We start from the raw sequence: 27,072 nt of genomic DNA on the forward strand, positions 1-27,072 counted from the left end.
CTAAAGTGAATATATTTTTTTCTTCCTCCACCTCATTAACTTTGAGTAAATGCAGAAAATACATGAAGCGGATAGAAGGCTCCAAATTTCAACAAATGATCTGTATTTCTAAAGCCATTAACGGCCACCTGCTGTTACACACACACACACACACACGCACACACACACACACACACACACACACACACACACACACACACACACACACACACACACACACACACACACACACACACACACACACACACACACATAGAGAAAATGGTCTTGAATTGAACATACTTTCCTGATGTCGTCAAGATTTGTGATTTCTGGAGACAGTCCTCCGTGTACACATAGGAACTGCTGGTTCATAAGTGCAGCCAGGGGAAGGCAGTCGAAGGCGTCCATACATGCGTCATACACCCTCTCTGAATACTTAATTCTACCTGTCATGGGGGGAAACAGGGCAGGGGGAGGAGAGCATGCCAAGTCAAACAACGCGGCTCTCATACATTGGGTGCAGTGTGCGAGTCTGAGACGGAAAAAAGGCTTTGCAAAGTGCCAAAAAACTTCCCAAACATATTTTTAAAACAGCACAATTTCACAGCGCTTTTGTGTCTTTTTCCCCTCTGCCCTGTCTGAGTCCAACAGAAATAGTTCCGACATGTGTAAATATCAAGGAGGGAAAAAAATCTGACTGAACGTGTACCAGGCCAGAGGGCACTTTTAAGTGAGTGTTTGAGGTCAGTGGCTGAGCTGGACGCATAATAAACAGCTTTTACAAAGAATAACTCAATTCTCCCTCCACTCTGCACAGAGTCTCACAGACTTCGGCTCAATTTAGATCAAAAGGTAAAAGAGAAAACAGAAGAAGAAGTGCAAAAAGCTTTACTTACATTCCTGCTTAAATGTGAAATACTCTGTTAAATGTCTACATTCATGATTCCCACGCAGCAAAAACAGTGTTTTGGGGTACAGGATCTTTAAGGCCCACAAGTACAGCACACACTGGAAAAGAGAAGAAGAAATAAAAAAGCAGAGGAAGAGTTAGCCTGTCGTCTTTATATAACACTAGAAGGATGAAGCAGCAAGTCAGACTTTGTCAATTTCAAAGTCTGGCATAATACAAGTAATTCTGCTTATAATAAAACATTCATGTGGCAAATTTTGTGGCATGTTTCAAGCTCCTCGCTGGAAGGGATGACAAACCTTCAGAGGAACTGTCGTAGGACAGTTAAAGCACACTCTATTAAAATATGTTTTATTAATAAAAGTATAACGCTTCAGGTGATGACAGGGAATATATACAGTTTAAGTAAATTCCAAAATGCCGTCGCAGATAAAATCCATGCATTGTGCTTCACAAATCTCTCTCTACATAACCCTAAGCTACACTGTGACATTTGCTATCCGGGCTACATTTGAAGTTATTAGAAAAGCCTATTACCACTCCACTATCTGCAGCTCGATTTGATCTACGCTCAAAGAAAACTATTAATAAACGCGGCTTCAGTCGGGCACATGGCGTGTGTCACACTTGATTAGGTCCTCGTGGGGACAAAAAAAACAAAAAAACACACAAGACTCACTTCAATACTGAAATATCCTCTGTCAACATAGTCCCCCAGGAAAAGGTAGCGCGTGGAGGCTGGTGATCCTCCTACTTCAAACAGCTTCATCAGGTCAAAGAACTGCCCATGGATGTCTCCGCACACTGGAATGAGGCAGAGAGAGAGGAGCAGAAGTACATCAGCTATTTTTAAGACTCAGAATCAACACATGAAAGCCTCAGAACACACGGTGAGAAGCTTTTTGCATCTATCATGTTATTTTCCATCATATGCAAGGAGTCTGATATTCCAGTAAACCTGGAATAATGGACCACAGAGGATGTTGTTGTATCCCGTACCCTGGGATAACCTTTGTTAGTGGCCATTTGTAATTATAGAGGCAACAGTTTATCTGGCAGTTCACTATATAATCCTCAATTAGCTTTAATTAGTTTATTTCATTAAATAAAGTGACATTTATTTGTACAAACTGCACATTTGTGACTGAAAAAGGCATTGTGATGGGCCACTGCTGCTTGTCAGCTCCACAGCCCACGCTTACTCCAGGAAATTATGCAAAGAATGGACAAGGGGAGAGCATTCACACAGAAAAGGCACTAAAACAAGGGTTTAATCTAAATCCATTCCATTCAAACAATGCGGATATAATGACAAATGACAAGAACTACATGTTTTTACTTGAATTTGTATGTGTATAACATATACCAGTTATATTATTCAATATGTATGCCTTTTATTTTGAAAAATATGTTACATGCATATTTTTCAAGTTGACCTTATCTTATTTTAATTTATCATGCAAGCTAAAATTAAATGTTCTTTGATACAAACAAGATCTATCAAACTTGTCAAAGTGCTATTGCTATTCTCCTACAAGCACAAACAAGAATTCTTCAGCGCACGATAATTTTCTTTATACAGTTGTGTGTGGCAATAAATCAAAAAACTGGCTTTACTTCCCCTTTTCATGTCTCTCTTCTTCACCACATCCTTTTTCAGCCTGTTTATAACATTGAGGCATTTTAACTGGCTAGTAAGACTTAATTTGAACACACCTATCCTTGCCAAACACACTAAAAGTTCATTGGCTGGAAAAGCTCTCAGTAGTATCCATTTCTAAACAGGTCCCGTTAAGTTAATGCCATTATAAATCTGGCCTGTCACAGCAATTACAAACAGATAATTTAGAAAAACATGTCCACCTCATCCTAAGAGAACTGACAGTTCATTCTCAGGAATCTCATTACGTTCGGCACAGTTAAATCCACTGCATCGCTCGACTTAGTCAATCTGTCATATCAGTTCTATACAGCGACGAGCAGCCCAGCAGGCAGCTGTTAAATTGTGTCGGGGGAGTTTTTCCGGGGCGAACACATCTGTGTCAGGAATCAGCAACCGCGAATCAATCCACCTGGATTGGTTTCCTGTCACCCTACGTGACCCGTACTTTATAACACCCCGGGGAGACAAGAGGAGCAGAGGCCACAGGAGATTTGCTGCTTAGCCATCATTGAGTGACAGGGTGCATGTGAGGTCATCTGATTTAAAAGCCCTCTGGTCAATTTGTTCTGCTCGATGGGTCGGTTACACCTGAACTTATTATTTATGAAAGATAAATCACCTCGATAGTGTTTTTTCAAAGCATTTTGGTCGACTTCATCCAAAAGGAAACGAGAAAAAATTAGATTTTAACCGCTGAACAAAAAAAACAACGTGTAATATTAGAATAATAATATTTCATCCAATTTTTCTATGTTTTGATTGCATATTCATTAGTTGATGTGGCAGCAGATAAGGACACGATTTCAGATTATACAAAATAATCAGGTTTTCTCCTGATTAATTACTGATAACTGTCAGCGGAGTCGTACAGACAGCCGCTATTTCAACCAATCAAATAAATTGCTGTATTTTATCAGATGCAAACAAATAAACAACATATCAGCCATCAGCCACCCTGCTCTCTAAATGTCTACATCGACCATTGAAAAAACGAAAACGGTTGACTTCTAGAGTTCAGTCCAGAGGTACACACACACACAAGGACACATGTGAAAATGAAAATCCAAGGTTCCCGCAGGTGGAAAACTTGGGAAACAGGAGCAGAATTTGGTGAGAAACCCAAGGATCTAATTTCCCTGCATTCAGCCATACTGTAGCGTAATTTCCCTGAAAGAGGTGACCACAACTGACACTGAATATATTCAACTTTGTACTGGCCTCGGTTGAAACCTAGCTTGAAAACAACTTTTAATTGCTTTATTCATTTTCTGCACTGCAGCTGTTGTAGCTTTTTTATTTTTTTACTTTAATCAGGCCATTTCACATTGTGCTGAATAAACCTTGATTAGTTTAGTTTATTTGTTTCAGTTTGTGGACATCACTGTATTCTCACAGTGAGAAAGTAATAGGCTTGAATGTACTGAAATGTGAAATGGACGGATGGAATTTTACAGAGGATCAATGTGTGGAACAGGGCTCATCTTAAAGGCATGGAGTCTACAATATGTTAAACTTTCCATATGTACCTTCGCCCACTCGGGGTCTCTTAATCAAAACAATAACCGAAGACTTAGTTTGATGACATCGCAAAGTACCGTGGGATCACTGGAGTTGTCGTCTTCACCACCAGTCGTTTTTTGGACATTTTAATAAAGAATTGTTACATACTATGTCATTAAAGTCAAATGGTTTTAACTGTGACCTCTGATGCACTGATCCACTATCACCAAGGGCTTTGGTTTCAACAAATACCAGGACATGTAAGAGTCCAGATTTTATCTCTACAGCCATCGTGATCAAAACAGCGGTTAACAGCCACAGACATGTAATTCAATGAGAGTGAGATATCACCTCTTTCAGTCGGTGAGTCACCTTCTTCACCTAAGAGCTGTGATAAATAACACAAGGATAACAATCAGCAATATTCCCAGTGAACATTACTGCGGTGACACCAACGTTGAACATGGCCTCCATATCTCTTGTCGAAGCCTTTCATCTATTCTTCAAGCAATCAGCAAATTAACTGATTAACAACCTGGTGAATGGATTGCGATCTTATTTGAAAAGGACAGACTTTCTTTTTTTTTTTTTTCTCGCAGTGGCATTTGTGGCTTTATGAACTGCATCTAGCAGCAAGAATTACAATAAGAGCTGGTGAAAAAGTCTTTCAGAGGGATAGCCAATTAGCGGGAGCTGGAGGACAGCGTCAGAGAGCAATTATCTCCAGTTACGAGCCTCGTGAGACAGCTCCGAGAACCAGCTCTCCTTGACTGTATCGTAAACCTGCGCTTTACCGTTTGTCTTTTATTAAACCCACACTGTGTAACTGTTTAAATCCACAGTAGGAAACGACATCAAGGAGCCTCGTTATTTGTGTCCGATTTCTAAAGATGTCCTTACTCCCTCCTGCAATCAAGCCAAGTCTGAAAACATGAAACGCTGGTCTATTTTAAACTGGTTGTACGCTTCTTGGAAAACTGATTTAATGGAACAAAAATGGCTCAAAGAGTGTTTGAATAAATAAAACTTCATTTCTAATGTTCTTATTTAGCCACCGTGCATTAACTGTCCGTGCTCAAATAAATAGTGTGTGTGAAGCTTAAATTTCTATCTAATAGGTTGAAGTGAGCATTCGATTCACCCTGACCATGTAAACATCACGTTCTTCAATGAAAATCAATGAGACTTAAGTCTGTTGTCAGAAGATCAGCACATCCCTTGTTTGTGTGTTTCTGTTACACACTGTGTATTAAAGTGATGGAGGAAAGGGTTCATCTTCATTCAATGTATTTTCACCAGAAAGGCCCCTCATACGTTAATTGGAGACTTAAGAATCTTGGTAGATGTAAATTTGAGTGTGAAAGGTTGTTTTTCTCTATTTGTCAGACCTGCGATACTCTAGTGACCTGTCCAGGGTTTATCCCGCCTCTCCCCCAATGTCAGCAGGTATTGGCTCCAGCCCCACCGCGACCCTCAAAGGATAAGCAGTATAGGTAATGGATGGATGATAGAAAAAGCTTCCAGTTTCCTTTTGTTTAATTTGATATGGCCATTTGCTGAGTAAACAGGTGAAGTGAGAGCAACATTGTTCGTGATGCATTTTATTTAATACATTTTATTGATACACCTTGGTTAACTTGGGTGGGGAATAAAAAATAATTTCAAAAAGGACAACACAACTATGTAATCCCACTGCTTCATTTTGCTTCACCCACTAGGGTCTGTGATGCTGAGGCTGGTTATTGCTATGGAAACATCCCAATGGCAGCACGTTTCACTGAGGGAGGAAAATAACAAACAAAAACCAAACAAATCTAAGCTGCTGCTGACCTGATAAAGGCCTTCGACGAACATCACCAGTGGCAACAATGAAATGCATCAATTGTGTAGAAACACACAGATGGATGCAACCATCTCCCCTGTAAAGCAATTGTTCTAAAATCCATCACATTAAACTTTGCACTTTAGCACGACTCTGGCTGAAGGGACGACCACCAAGAGAAAAATGATTGTGAAAAAGTAGCTTATACAGTTTCTCATTGAACTGAAAGGGCTACATTTACACCACAACAGTGAGCTTTATTTAAAACTCAATCTTCACAGGGGAATTAACAATATTTTCATGTTTTCAGAAGTCAGCGCGGCAGGAGGGAGTTCAGTGAGGGAGTAAGAGGCTGCAATTTCACCTGAAGCACGCATCAAACACACCGTGTGTGGGAGGACTGCACCTCCAGCTGACCTTTTGGAAAGCTGTCACTTGCCGGTGAAGAAAACCACCGGGTGGCACAGCGATGGCGAGAGTTCAATCACTGGCCGAAAAGACCCGATGTAATGATCACTGTGAATTGAAGTCACCATGTCTGTGCGAGCGTGATCAACGCCGGTTCGATGGTAATCAAACAGAGATGTTACAGTGGCTCCCTCCTCCAGCTTTGGGATCTGCTTTATCACAGCAAACACACGATCTGCTGCTGTACACCTACAGACATGCTTTGCCTCCCTCCCTCTTGTCACACAACACACAGAAAACGAGGTGAGAACCAGAGCCCACATAAGAAGAGCAGGTGGGAGTACATTATCTGGAGTGAGAAACAATTCGTTCTGGCCATCTCCTGCTTGTGCGCTAAAGTGATCTCCCTGAGTAGCAGCATATCAGCGGGCAGCAGCTACTGAGTGGGTGGCGGGCATTACACAACCTGGCTTCAGAACCTACACAGGCCAACCCAAAGGCCGGGCTCATTGAGCGAGAGAAATCCACGGCGAGGCAGACCGTGCCAGATCTTGTTTTGATTGAGACTGGCTGATAACAATACCCCAGGTTTTATGATGGCACTCTCTGTGAGCTAACATCCTGTGGAGGTGGACCTCACAGTCTGTTATGAACATCAATTTGTATGATGTTGAAGAAGCTGAGATGGAACAAAACATTGTAATGTAACTGATTGAGAGTTGGACTGAACACTTTAGAAATTGGATTTTGGAGCCTGAAACAAATTGATATTTGAGAGTTAAAAAATAAACTGTTGATAAATTGGCCAGTCGTGAAAATCAAAAAAATATTGCAAAGCTTGTCTTCATCATTAGAGTAGAAGCCAAAACACATTTGGTGAGTAAAACATGGTCAACAACAAACCCGTGCAAGGTTTTTGAATTTTAGTGAACTAGTAATGAAGCTCAGACTAGTCTGTACATCACTGTTCTCAAAGTTAGAGAATGACATCATTAAATAAGACGTTACTTAATAGGATTCTAGTCAGTTCTCACCTATGTAATGATGACACGGTTTCTAAGTGACCTAAAAACATCTTCGATATATCATTAATAATTTGCTATAGGGCTGTACAATATGATGATGGCTTACATTTTGGTCTTAAAACGTATCATGCCATATTATGTTATTTGTATCATTGTGTCACAATTAATACATTTTACATGAGTATTCAGATCTTTCATCACTTGGACTACGTTTTGCAAATAGGGTAAAGGAGAAGCAATCTGACCAGCCAAGACAAAACATGACATATATCTGCCATAAGCTACCATCAGTCTGACCTAGTTTTATCCATTCATGTGGAGATCTTAAGACTGTTGCATCAGAACCCATTGGGGAATCTTAATGGCCTTGCAATGATGCACAGAGCAAATTCACTTCACATTAACTTCATTAAAGTGCCATCATCATCAAGTTCCTCATTCAACCTTTTTTTTTTTAAATGCACAACATAAATTTCACACCCAAGATCTTAACGTTTCCTCACAAGGTATGCGTCGCAATGTCATTGGAATACCTAATATTATGAAAAGTCAAACAGCTGGGTCATGAACTATTTCTGATTTTACTTTGCAGTTACTTCAACGAGTCATTTGAAATATCATGTTTGGTTCAAATGAAACGTTTCTAGCGTGTTTAGCTCCAACGTGGACGAGCCCGGCCACGTCGCACGGCAAACAAGTGCATGAACGGTGCGGCCGCTTGCTGTTGCCTGGTGATGTGGCTGTAGGAGCTCGATTGGTGGGTGACTTGTGCGAAGGCCATGGGAGCAGCTTGTACTCGGTGGCCTAAGCCAGCTCTGCTCGTAACACCCCCCCCCCTCCCTCCTCGAAAACCCCACCTGCCATCTGGCTCAACCAGGAAGTGAGCGTGAGCAGTGGAGAGAAATAGAGATAGCTGACATGTCATGGTGCTTTGCATCCATGATAAATATTTACATACTAATTTGCTGACCATGTGTCGTGCTGGAATTGGAGGTGAGGAGGAGAGGGAGAGAAACAGTTCCCCCGAGCATGACACAGAAAGATAAAAACATGGCAGACAGATGGAAGAGCAGCACTGAGAGAGACAAAGAAATGTTTATAGAGAAGAGTGTGTGAGCTCGGGAGACAAAGCAGGTTCACGTGCACGCGCAACAGAGAAATCCTTGTTGAAAAAGGACTAGTGAGTGGGAGTGGGGTTGAGACAGGGGTGTTGAGTGGGAGGCAAAGAAGTGCTTCATTGCTGCGCACACACACGCAGAAGCCGTCCACTGTTTCTATGTAACTGGAAGGACGTTTACTGGCTGAATCATTTAAACTGTTATGAAATTTGTAACTCGAGGTGTGTTCGTTTGTCACAGGGCTTCTCAGACTGTGAATAAAAATCTGAACACCACTAAAAGGTCAGCGTGAGAGCACGTTTACATGTGAAAAACAGGATTGAGATCAGGTTAAAAGGCAGGAAATCGAGCAAGGATTTTTATACGTCCTGTGACACTCCAACATGCGTCATTGGTCAGTAATCTGATCTCTTCATTGCCCAGTGATTTATCCAACCAGTAGTGTCATATTTAAATCTTTTGAAGTTAATCCTATGCAAAACACTGTCACTTTAAGAGATTTCTTTATTTGCTCTGATTGCAGGCACAGCAACAGGCTCTGAAAGATCACAGTGTTTCCTTTTTGTGCATATGGCCCACTGTCTCACTGTGGACATTAACAAATTTTGTGGTGTTTAGTTTAAACTGGAGGATCTGTTGTTTTGTTTTTTTTACAGAGTTTCAGCCTGAGATAGAATTTAATTTGTGGAGTGCACGGCTACAAGTGCTGATTATTCTTTTCATCCCTCTAGGTTACGTACTTGCATGATTGTCCAAGCTGTTTGCATCTTTTTTGTTAATCTTCACTCTCTTCAAATTCTAGACAAGCTATTCTCTTATCATAATGGTCTCGGTAAGCACTGCAGACCCACGCTTTTGTTTTGGGAAAAAAGGGCCATGCATTCATGAATGTAAGTAAGAGCGAAGCCTGCAAAATATGAGCATGGGCCGCTCTGTACTATATTTGGGGAATTATCTCGTATTGCGAAATGAGGGGTTGCCATAGATCCTTTGAGTGGGTCTCTGATTACAACAACATCAAAGAGACCTCATCAGAAAGTCTAATGAAGGAACAGGGCACTTGACCAGGAAGAAAGACAACAATAGATGGACTGGATCTGTGCATATGTATCAGCGAGCCTCCTACTCCTGTATGTTGCATGTAAGGTGTCAAATTATCATTATTATTACAAAGTAAAAAAACAAAAGAACAAAAAAAAGAACAAACACTCACCATCAATGAGTGCAAATTAACGCTCATTATGAGAAAATATAAAAATAACACATAACAGATATATAAGTGCGTGAAGGCGCACGTTTTAATAAACTCCCACACTCCAGTGACATCTCTTGTAAAAGTACTAATGTGTTTGTGTGTGACCAAGACACAATTTGCCATTTTCATCTCCTGACCTGTCACAGGAGCCTCGATGTCCAGCAGGTTCTTCTCTGCGCGCAAGATTGCGCCGCCCTCTCCTATGAGCCTCAGGGCCACCGCCTCCTCCACACGGCCCTCCTTGGTTAGGTGAGCTTTCAGCACGTCCACTTTGGGCTTCCCATCGCTGTCAAACACCTCTTTAGCTGTCAGTCGGTGACTGGGGGGGAAGGGTACAGCTGCAAAAAATTAAATAAAAGAATGATTAATGCTGATACTTTCATATTTACAATGCTTTACTATACTTTTCATTGACAAAAGCATTATGAGGACACGCACCCACATCACATTTAAGCTGTTTGATTACGAGGTACTTTGTACCTTCCAGGGGATCGACTCCCAGCAGGAGAGGGAGTTAGTGTTCACTTCCACGCTTCCAGCCCTCCCTCTGAGACAATTTACCAGATTGCTGCTATGATCTGTGACTCATTCAATTTTCAATATTTATAACAGAACCACACAGTTTCTAGTTTGCCTGACAATACTCAGAGCAAAAAAAAGTAAATAAAATGAAGCAGAGCTCAGATATCTATTGTTTTATTAACATAAAGAGCTTTTCATGAGGACAAAGTCTAAATAACGTAACAAGTGTATTATCTTGCCGGGTTTAATGTGTAACCATCTCTATAGTTAAACATGCTCTGTTTTATGTGTGTGAATAAAACAATGGAGACATAATGTTCAGTCACACATGCATTTTTGTAAGTCACAACATATTTCACATAGATATTTGTTAGTCACAATTATATCAGAGCAAAAAAAATTATATATTTCTGAGAATCTTAAAGGCATTATTGGAATAACACTTATTAAATCTACAGTAAATCTCTGTTGCTGTCAATTTCCTATATTAATGTTTGAGTAATATGGAAACAGCTGAGGAGCATGAAACCTTGTGGAAACTTTCCAATCTAATCACAATAAAAGCATTACACAGTGCACGTTCTCCATGCACACGGCACACTGAACCTTTAAACAGATTTAAAAGAATCCCATTATCTTCACAAAATAACAGAAACCCTCACAATAGAACTCTAAAAAATGGACCTTGCCTTTTAGCACTCGACATCAAACGAGTAAAAAGGAGCTTTAGGTTTTTTAAATGAAACCATTGTTGCAGGTACTCTCAGTGGCCTTCACCAAAGAAAGAGTCCATTTCCTTTCTACCACCCCCCCCATGTGCGTATTACTTACTGACAGAAAAGGAACAAAAAAGGACATAATTAAAGACTTTTCAATTCAGCAGCTTCACAGAGTTTTAAAAATAAGACATGCTCTTAATTAATGTCCACTTGCAGACGTCGCACATAGCATGCGGGTGTGACTAATGCACTAAGCCGGGAGCAAAAACTGTTGAGTTGGTGGCTGTGTGTGTGTGTGTGCGCGAGTTTGCGTGGACATCCATCCATCCCAAAGGTGACATCAGCTGTAATTAGACCTGCACTTTATCTGTGTCAAACTCGGTGACAGACAGTATTTGGGATCTCGACTCGCAGCAGTTTAAGCTTTGTAACAGGTGTTATGTTGAAGCTGCAGACTCACTGGACTTGCAGAGTTTAATCATCATGGTGCAAGAGGCCAGCTATCTCACTGATAATAACTTACACATTTTGCTCTAAAATGCAATGCCCCATCCACTGAGATAAAACTCTAACGCTGCCTAAAGCCAACAGGTGAAGTGGAAACCTATTTGTGATATCTGAAAGTCAACATAAGGCTGGCAAGCTATACGGAAACTCAGATTCTTCTACCTAGCTGTTAATTATTTGCTTTCTAACCACTGTTTTAATGTTGTGTGTGGCATTACTAAAGGAGGGTGCTGTCAGTATGGCATTATGATATTATGGCAACCTTTACTTCCATTTTCCTCTTTCCTGCAACCATAAACCCTTTCAAATCACACACCATGCAAACAAGCCAAATAAAGGCTCAATGTGCTTGAAGAAATCTACTGAAAAAATATAAACATGGTGTCTCCACTCAGGTATCTGGGGTATTCAGAAATCCCCATCTCAGATTCAGAATGCCCCAGGTTGGTCCCCCCTGAACACCTGCTGTGCAACTCGAGCTCGAGGCCGGGGCCTTTGGGCTCTGTCGACGACACCATGCTGGCCCCTGAGATTTATAACACATACTACGTGAACACTTGTGAACTATTATCAATCTGTTTGAGGAGTATTTTCCCCTCGAACAAGGAGACAGGTCTGCTCTCCAAGCAGGATTGCTGGGTCAAGAATTTGCAACATGATTATACCACAAATTCTCCACAGATGAACAAGAGCACTGCTATTAATCACAAAAACTGCACAAAGGGGTATTGATTTTAGCAGGCTGTCACAATGAACTCCATGTACATGTGTAGAACTGTCAGATAAGGGCAGAGGGTAAAGTGCTTACTTTATTTTTCCTTAGCCCACATTGATAGCCAATTAAGCCCCACTGCGATGACAGGTCAACTCCAAAAACAGTCGACCGCAGCTTAACCTAAAAAGGACATTTACTTTCTTTGCAAAAATATATTCTGTTTGTGTGGAAAGCTGGTGGCTCATAGAATTTTAGTTTTGTTTACTATGCTCACAGTCAGACAGGATATGCACATCCATTTTCAAACAATGTAACCGTCACTTCCCACATACATACATGAGACACATGTTTCTGACATTATACGTGGTGACGGTGGAGGAGGCTGTGACAATGTGCATTTTTATGTTTGTCCTGCTGTAGTTTCTTGCCAAAATGTAAGTACTCTCCTCAAAAAGTTCCGCCATTGTTGAAATCTCTTCCTCGTGTCCTATGGTCGTCTCGCTTGAACTATCAGCTAAACTGTCACACCACAATTTCCAGTGGTACGGCTCCGTTTCGTCTTTAAGCTTTCAGAAGACGTGCACAAATACGGACAGTTATACAGACAGAGGGCTCCATCCCTTTACGTATCCAACTGAGCCACATCTGCTCCCATTAAAGTGACAAAACATGACAAATTGTAAAATTCAAAACACAACAGAATAAAATTATTCCTTAATAGAAACAAATTGCATGGAAGCTGGCAACCTCTCAACACATCATCCTTCCATTTCCTACAGCTATGACAATGGAAACAGAGTGAACTTTCCCCTTGTGGAATTTCAAACAGCCCCCTTATTAACAAGAGTAACACCCACCTCTGTCAAAACATTACATGGCACATTGTACACTCGAAAAAAAAAAGAGAGAAAAGTTCCGAGCTCAGGAAAAGACAACGTGGATTAACAACGAAGTCAAAGAAGAAAAATTATCAAACTCTTTTTCGTGTTTCATTATTGGAACAAGAAAATAAATGGCGGTGTCATATATTGGACTAAATAATGAGCACCATCTTTCTCAGTCACCAGCAGTAATTAGCCATTCGAATATGAGCTACTGGCAGTCGATGTTGGACAGAAAAATACAGCACAACCGAAACCCTTTTCCTCCCAAACAGCAGTATCTGAACATTCCCACACAGAAACTGTTGATCGTTGCAAATAACCCTGTGCATCTATCCATCCTTTCATACCAGGCTTATACAGCTGTGGGAGAATAAACTGACCCGAGGCAAGCTGCCTGGAACTCGAGCATGACTCACAAAAAACACTCTCCATTAGCCGGCCGCTTTTTGCCTTCATTAATTTTACCATTTCTCTGTTCCCTTCTGTTATGTAAGCAGGAAATTGCACTGCAGCCTTGAATCTCGCATGAGAGAGAAATGAGGATAGAATGCGAGTGTCAGAGAGAACGAATAAAAATGGAGTCTGACTTTCCTCTCTCTGGAAATTAATATTTAGACTTGACACAATAAATCTGCTTTAATTCATATTCATTTGTTTAATAAAGTATGATATGCTGTGTTGGTCGGTGAGGTTTATATCGATTTCCTTCTACAGTGGATTATCATTGAGTCTTAAGTCTTGAACTCGCAAAGCTTTGGATCAGCAACCGTAGCAGCCACCTTCGTTCATGCTGCAGTCGTGAATGGAATAATTACGCCAGATTATTGGAGACATTGTAGTGTGATTCTTAAGAGATCTGCACCACCGGGCGCAGTGCATCTGAAACTGCTGAGAGGCAGTGGGAAAACAGGCAGCTTGAAATGTTCAGGTTGGTGTAGTTCAGAGCTAATGCGATCTCTCGGAGGAATGAGACAGCAGGAGGTGCGCAGTCATATGGTGCTGGACAGATCAGCTTAATTGGAGAATGTGAGACAGACTGTTGCAGAGCTCGCAGAGCAGCCCCTGGCTTCATTTAGCGAAGAACACAGAGTGCAACCGGGAGTCTGGCCTGATCTGGCAGTTCTGATGTCTACAAATCCTGAATATGGCTTTCCTTCGTGACTTCGTCAGTCATCCTATAGTTGTGTGCACTAAAGCTGTCATCATCCCATGCTCTGATAATTCAGGAAAATACTACAGAGCAAACCTCCAAACTCTAAAATATGGATTTTTGGAGGTCGATACAGATATTAGGGGGAAAAGAATTCCCAATACAATATATCGTCTGCTATATATCTTTTTAAAAAATGTCAAAGATTCCTAAGAAATAGTTCTTATGACAAGGGCATGTTACTGAGGTTTTTGACAGGATATTTTATAGTTTAACCATAAACTTTATTATATATAACTGTAATTAAAAACAAAACACAAATACAACATTTAGAACATTGAATAAGAAAATGTATATCTTTTTGTAAAATAACACAAATGCTCATCTCTTCTCATTGTTTATTCTATAAAATAAAAGCTTTCATATGGGCAAACATAAACCAATATGGTGGTCGGACTATTTCAAAGTATGCCTTTATTTTGTAGCTACATAGAATCGGAAATTGTTTAGGAAGTGCTTTTATTGAAATAATACAGTTCTACTCACAACCAAATTGATTGGCATCTAATTAGTGCAACTATGAGATCTATAGTGCCAGTTTAATTTCATCAGCTGAACAGCAATACCTATAGCAGATATCGACTCTGTTTACCCCAGACAGACCGGAAGAACCAGGTGTCTGATAAAAACTGCCTCAGTTTACAAAAACATTAAGTCTGCATTTGTCTGAGCTGGGTTGGGATTGCGGCCAGTGAGTGGGCAATGACAAAACAAATGAAATCCTTTAAAACCATAGATACAGCAGACTGCTTGGCAAGAAAAACAACAACTCATGATAAATCCTTATGACTCCAGGGCCAGAAACCTAAGTTCTGCAATGCACAGCATCTTTCCATCAGCTGCCGAATTGATCCCCTAGAAATTGATGGAGCGTGACGCAGCGAGCAAGCCTCTTGGTTGTCACGGCCCACCTCAAACCCTCCACCCTCTTCCAGCAGGCAGGCTACCACACCAGCAAATTTCCTCCCCTCTGAGACTCAGCATGACCAGTGGAAATATCAGCTTGACCGACGGGGAGACGAGTCAGAACTAAGACTCCAGAACAACGTGTGAGTGCAACAAAGGCTTGTTCATCCAAAGCATAGAATACCAGAAGTAATCTGACTGCATGGTCATATACGTTAGGAGGTAAAGACAGTGCAGCCGCTGATACTGATCTATAACTTTGCTTGCTTCATCGCACAAAACAGCAGCACCCTGATCCATCATCACTCCTTTTCAAATGATGCTGAGCTTTTTATCCTGAGGCAAAATGCCAAGCTAGATCTGTGTTTAATGAATCAAGTGGAAACTCTCTATCTGATCAAATGGTACTGTATGTTAAAGCCAGTGCCAGGTTAGACGGCTCAACCAGAGTGGAGCGGCATGCAGCAATGCAATAAAGAAATACACCCACTAGCATGTGGCATGACGTAGGTGGACAAAATGCACATGTGAAAGAATGAGCATATTGACAGAAAGAAGAGAAAAAAATCAATCACAATCAGACTTTTTCCAAGTTGGAAGCCTTTTAGTGATCAAGCAGCTAATACGTGTGGTGTATGCACAGAGGACGACTGTCAAGTGTTGAATAGGGCACAAAAGAGTGCGTGGCTCACTCTCCACCGATAGCCGGGGTTTGTTAATTAAATTACATAACGACATTGAATTAGAGCAAGATATGTTTGGGAGTCAAGGATGAACTGAATGCATGAGTTTGTGTAGGCGGTGTAGGAAACACTGAGCCGTACTGTACGCATCAACTTCAAAATGTCATCTGGCAGCAGTTTTATTGCTTCATTAATACAGTACCGCAGAGTCCATTCAGAAGCTGATTACCTGACATGCATAATGCAAAAGATTGAGATCTTATGGCTATCTGTGCTGACAACAAAGAACTGCAGCGGCTGATATGAAACATTATATTCACAAGGTGAGGAATTATTTGCAATCTGTTCTACCTCACACACCGGATACACCAGCATCGTGACTGTATGTCAGATGTGACCGACTCCGAAAAGCCTCTATAACACGATCAATCAAAAGCTCAGTCAGCTCTATAGAAATGATGCATCCCTTACCTACAATTAAGAAGATAAATTCCAGCTGCAGCATGATGCCCATAGAACACAATACAAGACGTGTATTATCATACAGAAATGCTTAAAACAATATTTAAGATCAGAGGGGGTAAATTTAGAAATTCTTAAGTAAAGAAACAATAAAACTGAGACAAATATTAAACCAATCCCACAAAAAGAACCACCCCTGCTCTCTTAGAAGGCAGCGTACTCCATTGTTAGTATGATTCAAAAGAAAAAGGGGAAAAGAAGTTTACAATGATCCAATTGATCCTTTAAAAACGGACGCCTGGAGAAGAAATAGGAAAAGCCATTTCTAGAGAGTGCAAATTTTCGCTTCTTGCCAAAATCTGCTCTTTTAAACACCAGATGTTTCATTGCACACTTAAAAGTCGTTAGATAATTCTACCAAAGCAGGTATTAACAGGCTGGATTGTGTCACTGAGCAGAATCCATACATCTGGCGTTTGCAATGTACGGCAATGTACGGCAACAGGAGGGCAACTGCTTTGGGTTTTTCAGATGTCATGCCACGTGAAGATGTATTAAAGTGGAAGTCAAGCTATAGAACAGAATGGGCCACCATCTGGCCACCGAGGAAAGACCGGAGATTCAAAAGGCCTGCAGGCTTTCGGGCTGATGGTTAAAAAGGTCACTTGGAAATTGGCGTGAACCTCTTTACCATGCATTAGCAGGGATAGAAGCCGGCCCTGAACGAAACGCTTAGCAGAGCGTAGCTTTGAAGCTCAGTGGTCTGGAGTCGGCCGATTATATCTGTGTGCAGTATGGGAATGGAGTGGTTACTTCTGCGGTTGAGGCAGGAAGGAGAGCGGAGCCAGCAGCACTCACCTTCTCAGTGACAGACAGACCACAGAGAGAGAGAGAGAGAGAGAGAGAGAGAGAGAGAGAGAGAGAGAGAGAGAGAGAAATAAAATAAAGAGGGACTGGGCAGAGCTGTCAATAAAGACCCTAGGGGCCTGCATCAGATATTGTTGTAATGCTCCAGAGCCCAGCAGGTATTACGGATAACACATTTAATCATTTATGCACACAAATTATCAATCGCTTCCTTTAATAACTTGTGCTCTTGTACCACCTAATTTGCTCCCTGTCATTAATAACACATGCTTTAAAATGCCATCAAATTAGTAGCAAGCCAGTGTTTTAGAATATATATGCCCTCAAACTACTGAATTTATTTCCATTAGATTAATAATAATAATAATAATAAAAATCCTTATTTTCACAACACTTAACTATAACTGTGAAGCGCTGGATGTTGTTTCAGCTCTACTGGCACTGTTTGCTTTAGTGTCTAAATATGAATCACTAGAAATATTTTGTTGGATTGCATGAACAAAGCGCCATCTTTGAAAACACATTTTATTTCCCCTGCTGTACATCACGTCACCACTTGCCACTCTACGGACTGTGGTCAATCTCATAATCAATTGTGGCTCTTGATTTAAAGCTACCAGTGGACTATTACTGTACTTTAAAGAGTTGTTGACCATCATCATCCGCTGCTGCAGAGATACAAGCTTTTACATCGCATCGACAAACGGGAGAGATATTAGATAAAAGTGAGTAAAAGTGGTTGCCAGGGAAACAGTGCTGGAGAGTCTCAGCCTAAATCTTTCATCCATCAAAATATTGGCTTAAAAATTAGTCGCCGGCAGCATGCTACGCTCTGCACTGACTTGATCCAAGGTTGGAAATCTGAACAGAAGCCTCATCATATTCCACTGTTACACGCTTAAAAACTAATATAAAGCAGATAATAGCAGAATGAGGTGAAGCACAAACAATAGGAAAGTCTGATGGAGCATATGACAATATGACTGTTCGCTGCAATAACATGTACGGCTGTCTGCACAGAGGTTCCCATCAATGACAGTTATCTAGGGATCCTCATTATTAAGACAGACAGGTCATATACTAAACAAGACAACGCTCCACCCAAGACCTGCATCCGTCCTGCCAAGGCTGTCAGAGTCATCAAAGACCATCAAGCTCTGACAGAAAATAGCCCATAGCAGTGTTTCAGAGACCTTGACGACAGCGATGTGGGGCTGAGTGACAAGCAAACGTTAATCCTGCTGTTGGCTCAACAGATTTTAGATGAGAAATGTAGAAAGTGTTGGCAGCGCCAGGTGATCAAAATGCACCGCTGCTCAGACAGCACTCTGACTAAGTCCCTGATTAATTAGCGAGGTTAGGGCTGAAGCGTGGGAGGCTGTCATGGGTGAGCGGCGGGATGTATGTATGTATGCATGCATGTATGTAAGTATGCATGTAAGATTGGAGTGATGGGAGTAGGCGGCTGATGTTGTAGGATAGTGGGGGGGGGGGCATTTTCTAAAGGGGAAGTCCCTGCACTGGTTTTTTGGTGGTGATTGGGCATGTGGGGCGAGCCATCAATGCAGCAGCCGATCAATGACACAGTGAGAGGCCGCCAGAGACCGGGATCACGGCTGGCAAATGACTACAGTGATTTGGTGCTGGAGTGGGGGAGGAGTACATGAGTCAGGCAGAGAGAGAGAGAAATCAGTCAATGAAATAAAAATGCATCGAGAGACGGAATGAAATAAAATTAAAAAGCCTACTGGGGGAAAAAAAAGCACCTGTCAATCCATAAAAAAAAAAATCCCCTGGCTCGAAATGCATTGATGGGATGTCCCTGCAGATTTACCATCCTCACAGAACTTATAGTCTACATCAAATTACAGACCATGGGACCCAACTGTCTCACACGGTCGAAATATTGTTATGGTAAAAGTGGAAATACAGCAGATGAATATTTTATCACGTTGCCTCTTTCGGTCTCAGCGCATTTCAAATTTACACATATCATAAATTGTGATAATAACAAAGAGGTGGAAAACTAGAGACCAATCCAATTTGCCACATCAGGTTCAGTGCTGATTCTGGCAAATATCGATTTAGCAACGGCATAACATTTTTGGGAAAAAGACAGTTAGAGTTGTAAAATCTGATATTCAATCTTTGACATTAAAATGACACACAACCAAATGTTCTATACAAGTTGCCACATACATCCCAACAAAACTCTTTCTTCAGTTCTAGAGGTCAAACCACATCAATTAAAAAAGAGGATGTTGACTAATTCAAATGACAAAAAATAGATACTATTGCATTTTACTTCATGTAACTAAAACAGAGAGGGAAGCCACAGCGTAGAGTGAGTGGTATGACATTCAGGGCTGGTTTTTCTGACAACAAGGATGCCTAGCCCAAGGCTATAGATATTTACCCAATGAATCACCCGAACCTAGACTACAAATACTGTCAGAGGGACCTGAGGTGCCATAGTGGAGTAGGTGACAACACTGGAGTAATTTAGACAAGTAAGTTCCAGCTGCTATAGGAAGCTATGATGAGCGACTGGCTCAAACCTAGTTAAGTGAATTATTACAGGCCATTATGGGTTTGGGCAGGACTGTGTGTAAGGTGTTAAGAGCCAACAGGCTGACACAAAAAAACCTCAGTCTCGATGTAAAACACCTTGCAGATTTCCAGGTTTTGCGGAGATGTTAACACTCTCTGGCATTTCCTCTGAAAGCCACTCTGACAGGCCCTGAAGAAGACGTTCCCTGCTAGCTTTGCCGCGCTGAGGCCTTCCCCCCTCGTCTTCCTCCACAATGCCGTGACACAGGATTAGCTTTCATTAGAGAAGGCGCTGTAATCAGCTTTAGAGCATAACAGAGACGGAACAATGGAGGAGGCTGAAAGGATCTGGAAGACAGGGTACTATGGGTGCATGCTCAGCTGTATGCAAGCTATTCCCACAAATGGAACCTGTGGCACATAACAGTTTCACAGCCACACGTACCTGCAAGCCTTAAAGAGTACTATCATGACAAATACAGCATGAATCTTCACTTGTCATTTTAGGGCCCACAAATAGCAGACTGTCAACTACAAGGCACTGCTGAGCTGCTACTGCAACATTGTACAGGCCACCAACATCTATGGATCTTGCCGTTGACAGTCAATGAAAGAGAAAGCTGTGTGACTGGCTGTTCCGAACAGTGAATCTGTGATTTCACTCGTTCAGTCTTGTGCAAAGCGAAGCAAAGCAACACAACATGCATGCGAGGAGAGAACATATGTACGTGCTGCAGGTCAGCAGGCTGTCGGCTTCGTTCTATGTGCTGTCGTCAAATGCAACTAGTTAGGCAGGCAGCTGAGGAGGAAGTGGTGGGTGTGTTTGGATTCCAATCTGGACAAAAAACCTGGCCCTCGCACGTGCACAGTACCACCTTTGTTGGGGTTCTCGAATCACTTTCCTTCAAGCTGTCAAGCGGCGCTTTCACAGGGAAGGACTGACGACACAGGTCTATCGAGAAACTATGTTCCCACTAACCCTGGAGAGCTCCGCCAGCGCCCGGGCAGCCACTTTACAAAGCGTTCTTGTTGGTGCCGTGTTCTGTGAGTGTGTAGTGACATGCAGTCGAGTGGCTGGACGTGATACAGAGCCGCTGGGTGCAGTTTAGCTTGGGATGGAGTCACTGTCACAAAACCAGAAGTTAAACACACAAAGCCGACTTTTCCAGGCCCTCATAAATAATCCACACATGAAAACCCTCTAGAGTGCAAACTGGAAAGGAAATTCATCTTGCAGAACATAATTTGTTTTCAGTATCCGGACATATAATGCCTTTATAATACTAAGTTCAAGAACATTGAATGCATTCATATATAATACCTTGAATATTATGAATATGGCTGGCTGATTAGGGAACCCTATTTGTTCTACACATACAGGAGGTCAAGCCCGGACCGAGGTCGCACGACAACCACTCAAATCCCTAATTAGGATTCAAGTCAGACAATAATCACAAGACCTCCTGACACGATGCAAATAGATATGGATATTATTGAATATGTTACAATATGGTTTGCGAGTCAAAAGAAAAATGTTCCAGAAAATCCAACTGACTTCAGTGTTTTCTGTACTCATTCACAGCTTGGCTCTGAGATAATATGCCTCAACAGGCGTGATCGCACCTCCCAAGGAGGGCTCGTTGGCAGCTGAGATGTTGGCATTTCTAGAATGCAATTACTACACGCATACAGAGGGGATGAGGCCGGTCTATATTTGCACCCACACTTGGTGGACGAGCATACCGGACAGGAGGCTGACCCAAATAAAACACTGCCTGAACTGTAGATAACATTCTTCATCATTAATTAACCCCCATCTCCCCCTCGTACTCCTCCGAGCTGAGAAGGTTACTTGCTCCACTTGAAAGTGAATACCACACAGCCACTATCGGAGCGATCAGTGGACGGGGACAAACCCTTGCAACCATACAAGAATAGCCTCATCACATATGTGAAATGGCATTCCTCCATGCTGTGTAAAAAGGACAGGGGAGGGGTAAGAAATTGAATGCGTGTTCGAAATAAATTAAGCTAAAACTAGTATTCAAGGTTTCATATTCAAATATAATAAGATAACATTGAATATTATAACAAGCATCTTTCTGGTATCAAGTGTCCATGAGATCCATGGTTGAATTTTCATTTCTGGCAGAATGACTGTGGTTTTTCAGGGGACAGGTGGTGAGGCAATGGGATGGCACAGCCAGCCACCCCCTCCTACCTCTTGCCAAGACAACAAAGCACCTAAGAGTCCCCTTTTTCTGCCATTGCTTCCTTTTCCCCCTTGCCCACACCCATCTCTAATACCTCTGTATATAGGCCATGACTGCGTGGGTGTGGTGGGTTCTCCTGCCTGCAGGGGTACCTGAATGCCAAGAAAGAAAAGCAAAGAGGAGGGAGGGAGTGAGGGCAACAAAGGAATTATTTCTCTATAGACCAAAGAAATTCTGAGTCAGCGCGAGAGATAACTCTGCACATACACACACATGCGCATGCACTCACATCTTGTCTCGCCATTCCCAGTCTCCTGGAGGAGCTCTATATATCAGGAGAAGCTGTGACGGAGCCCCTGAAGTAGCTGCTATTATGCAACCCTTCTGGGCAAAAAGTGACTGTAAAGTAAATCATCCCCCTCTGCCGCCAGCCTGACCTCCATATTGCAGAGAAAGCACTTTCAAAATTCACTAACGGAGTATTACGCTGAAGGCACCATCTGTGCAGGGCTTTACTAGCAGCCGCGAGATTAAAAGCAGTTAAAGCATCACATTCAGAAGCCATCTCCGCAGTCAGCGTCTAATGAAAAACTGAGAAACTAAATAAGGGCCTTTATAACTCTCTATGTGCTGCTGGGGGTAGTGTGGGTCAAGCAGTGGCAGGCTGCAGGTCGTGGCCCTGATCCCCTTGCACCAAACAGCCCTGCTCCAAAGGTCATGTGTCCTTGAGGATCAGGTCGGTGGGTAAAGTCAGGGCTGAGAAAGCAACACTTGACAGCTTGACTGCCTAAAGGGAGTCTCGACTCCAGACTCTCTTTTTTCCTGCACTTCTTTTCACATTTTAAGACGAGATACACGGGGTCAGCATTTTTCAAATTCTTCACTTTGGGAGGCTTTCCAACTTGGTAAAAAAAGTGAATTACTAAAGACAAACACAAAATCAAACACCACCATATACCCTGGCAGTGGTTACCAAGGGTATTAAAGTTAGCTGGCTGTCAAACACAAACTATATTTACTTTTAGCAGCAGAGCTGCACAGTATAACACTGAGGAACTGCATAGCTTTATACTGTATACACCATCTGTTAGGCTGAGAAGAAGTCTCTGCCCTCTTAACTGCCAGCTACAAAACAGACAGTACTCAACTAGGGTTTAATGCAGGACACAGCCACTGCCAGACAATTTTCCTGTCATGTATTTGAAATAGAAAATAACCATGAATTTGGGCTTGAGGAGGAAAGAAAACTGAATTTATTTAATTCAGCAAATTGCCGCTGAAGTCCTGGCTTAAAATCACTTGGGGATACACTATCTGCTGACCGACCAGCTGATTTGTACCTCAATTTGGCCGTCCCCAAAGGCTTGCCACATTCCTCCAGGGGGATCAGATTACGGTCTATACAGGGAGATGGGCCTGAAGCATTATGGGTGTTTTGGCCTTACAACATGAGTCTGACACAGTTGAGGAGCAGTGTGAGGAAGAGACTGTGCAGAGGGTAATGAAAAGACACACTGAATGCAGGCAGACGGTGGCCTAGAGGAAGCGTTGTAGTCATGGTTGGAAGCAGGGATGGCAAAAACCACAGCGAAAATTGAACGGAGGAAAAAAACACATGAAAGACAAGAAATATGTTTGTTGGTGGGGGTGGCTGGAATACATGACAAGAGACAAAAAATAATGGAGCCAGTGAAAAAGAAAATAATGGACCTTGTGCAGCATGTCTCACATTTTTACAGGACAGAAAAAAAGCAGCTGCAGACTGAAGTAACTGTTGAGCCGTCAAAGACACTGTGCTCTTTGGTATTCTTGAGACTGTGTGACACAGACACGGACAAACTAAAACTTGTGTTCACAACAGTAACTGTGCACCAGTAGGCTTCTGTGTCACTCAACAACCATGCAAGGGCTGGGCAGCTATTAAAGCTGTGCATGATATAGCCGAGCACAAACAACTGCCAAAGAGGATGACAGCTAGTGAGCCCGCAGGTGTGTGTGTGTGTGTGTATGGACTTCAGTGGGACAACGGCATTAATTACCATCAATGGATCACATCTTGGGCTCAGGTGTTCACACGGAGTTGAGATTAGCTTGTTGAAACAACAAGTCTCCCACAATATCATGATTTTCAGTAAACTAAAATCAGAGGGATGGGAGGCTCCTACCGCTCCCTTGAGTTTGACATTCTTGAGAGTCACCGCCACGCAAATGTCAGAACACAAGCACGCATGTACGAACATGCACAACAATGACTCGCGCATCAGCCACAGTCAACTGAGAAACTGGATTCTCTCAGCATGCAATCAATGAAGCAAAATGCAACCATTCATAAGCAGCGGGCGCACTTGACAGCAAAAAGATACAGTAGTTGATGAGTCCTCCCTGTCCTGCTAATGGTCCGACAGGGAGCGGTACGGCATTAAAGCTTAAATGATTGGTCATCGTAATGTATGGCTCCCTGGCCGTATTTGGACATGCACAAAATCAATTCGAGCCATGGGACACACTAACGTCTCCACAATCTGGCTGACGTAGATACACTGTGAGCTCAGACAGACGAGATATCAGTTTTCACTATGATCGCACTCTCTTAGGCCTGAAACACTACGGAGGCCAAGTCGGCTTTATTTCCCGTCGCTGGCAAAGCTACGGCTTCTCGTGGATAAGCTCTAGTGTAAATTAAATCTAACTTTAAACAAGATAAATTGGCCTCGACATTACTGACAGAATATTCCCAGAGAAAATTCATAGAGCCTGCAGCTAGTAATGAAATTTCACCTCGTGGTGCCTTTTGAGTTGACCCTGGGGCCTGATTCAGACAAAACAGCGAGGGCAGGATAACAAATACACACCAACCCCGCAGTATGTCTACCCCCTACCTCCTCAGTGACACACACACACACACACACACACACACACACACACACACACACACACACACACACACACACACACACACACACACACACACACACACACACACACACACACACACACACACACACACACACACACACACACACACACACACACACACACACACGACTCTGGTCAGCCTTTGCAGAGTGTGTTTTGAGTGAGTGGGCCAGGCCGCAGTCCTCCGCCCTCTCCCCTCCACGTGGGCGGGATTGACTGAGTGTTCTGCCATCGTTAGCTCTGGGGCAAACTTAACTCATCTTTGCTTGTGGTCTCCTGGGACATTGTTAAGCTACATCCATTAATACGTTTTCATTTTAAAACTAAAAGAATCTCCATCTACACAAGTGTTTTAGTTCAATACACTGGGCATGTGTGGGCCGGTGTAAACAGGAAGCAGATTGTTTACTCTGCAGTTGTTTGCTTCGTTACAGAAAACACTACGAGGGAGAAAAAAACTATTGTGAAATGTAAGATGGGGGGGCTTAATTTTCTTGGGACTGACAATGAAGTGGCACTGTGACTGACAGTAAGTGTTTACAACCTTATGCATTCACTGCAGTAGTAGTCGAGTCATGAGTGAGAAGAAGCATCAGGAAGCGAATGCAGAATCTCAGTTTTTGCCCGTTTTCATACTAAAACATTTCAAAACTTCTCAGTTTTAGGGGCTCAAAAACTAATTTTCAATTTCAAAATAAAATGGAGAAGTGTGGATGTAGTCATAAGCAGGTTTTAGTCAAGGGACCAAAGTAAAAAGTGCAAATATTAAAATGGAGTATTAATATGAAAAAGTACAAAGAAAAATAGACTAGATGATAAATATGGGGATGAGATGCATCATCAGCTTGCCATCATCAGGATGCACTGTCATGTCCTGTCACATAAATGCTAATCACACCACAACATCCCCTGAGGTCAATTATAGAACAAGCATATATCCAGTGAACAAGTTTTTTTTTTTGTCCTATGGCACAGTGAGATAAGCACATGGAATAAGAGGGTTCATTTTCAGCCAGGTGGTCTATAATTAACGCGTGTGAATGCGTGTAAATAAACCTTGGGGCCTCGCCTCACCTCCAGCTGTATTTGTATAGCTGGAGTTCCTCTCTCTTTCACACACTGGCTTCTTTAGCTAGTTAGCAAACGACACCTGAAAGAAAGGAAAAGTTCCCCCGGGGTTCGTCATTTCACTTAGCACACTCAACGGTGAATGAACAGAGGATAAAAAACATTGGGTATGTAGCGCTAATTTACCCATCTGTAATTAGAGCTTTCTTCAATTAAGCACATTTTTCTTCATTTACCAAATGAAGCTGAGGACTAATAAAAAAACCTTACTTTGATAAGCAAAACCTGAACATTTGCTTTTCATCGAAGAGAGAGACAATTAATGTGTTTACTTCCTAACACAAACCAGCCATTATAAAAAGGGAAAGTGGCACAATTGCTCTTATTCTCGTCCCTGCCGTTGCTTAATTAAAAGCATTGATTGGTGTGTTAATTAAACGGAACAATGTGATCTCTCCGCTCTCTTGTCTGATAAAAATCTGTCCGGTATCAGATTAATTTCTCCAGCAGCCGCTGAAATGATGAAGTGGTAAATAAAAAAGGTGCGGGAGTGGGTTTGATGCGACACCATGTTCTTTCGCAGTGTGGCAAACAACTGGCGAGCTGGTACACAAAATATTCAATATGAATCCCACACATTCCTCGCTTCACAAGTGTCTCCTGGTTTATATTGAAAAACAGCCAGTGCTGGAAATGCCTTGAAAAAAAATGTCAAACTCCCATTCTCCAATCTGAAGCCCGTCACTGGGCCAAGAACCACGAGGCAACTTGAATCTGCAATGCTCATGCCATGTTGGCTCATGCCATTCCTGCTGCCTATGCTTCAGTGATCAGCCAAACCAAACTCTGGCCAAAATAAACCTGCAGTGGAATGCAGTGATACACCCTGAAGATAAATCTGAGGGAATTCTCTGAGAAATCCGGTTCCGCTTTTGGCAGTTAGGCTTCAACAAACACCCTGGGGAAATAAAACATACAAATCTACGGTCATGAGGACAACATGCTCAAGATATGCTCCATTGGATGCAATGGCTTTGAACTAAATTGCATTCAGGAGTCATTCGGTTAACACAACAGACGTTTTCAGAGATGAATTCAATACTTGTATTCTGCATTCTGCAACTGATCCCCTTATTGGGCTGAAAGGCCCTAAAACGCTCCATAAAA

At 42.1% G+C, this 27,072-nt stretch overlaps 1 protein-coding gene across 7 annotated transcripts in view; it reads right to left on the reverse strand.

Moving 5' to 3' along the window:
- Positions 1-27,072, reverse strand: part of LOC117752252 (serine/threonine-protein phosphatase 2B catalytic subunit alpha isoform) — a 62,306-nt gene that overhangs the window by 26,878 nt on the left and 8,356 nt on the right. For all 7 annotated transcript variants that reach the window (XM_034569524.1, XM_034569519.1, XM_034569521.1 and 4 more), the window contains exons 2-5: positions 9,821-10,021; positions 1,572-1,696; positions 879-990; positions 283-428 (exon numbers count right to left, since the gene is read on the reverse strand). In XM_034569524.1, coding sequence (XP_034425415.1) covers positions 283-428; positions 879-990; positions 1,572-1,696; positions 9,821-10,021 — 584 coding nt within the window. The remainder of the gene's footprint in view (positions 1-282; positions 429-878; positions 991-1,571; positions 1,697-9,820; positions 10,022-27,072) is intronic.

This window comes from Hippoglossus hippoglossus, chromosome 18 (genome assembly GCF_009819705.1).
Source record: "Hippoglossus hippoglossus isolate fHipHip1 chromosome 18, fHipHip1.pri, whole genome shotgun sequence".
In the NCBI taxonomy this organism is placed as follows: Eukaryota; Metazoa; Chordata; class Actinopteri; order Pleuronectiformes; family Pleuronectidae; genus Hippoglossus; species Hippoglossus hippoglossus.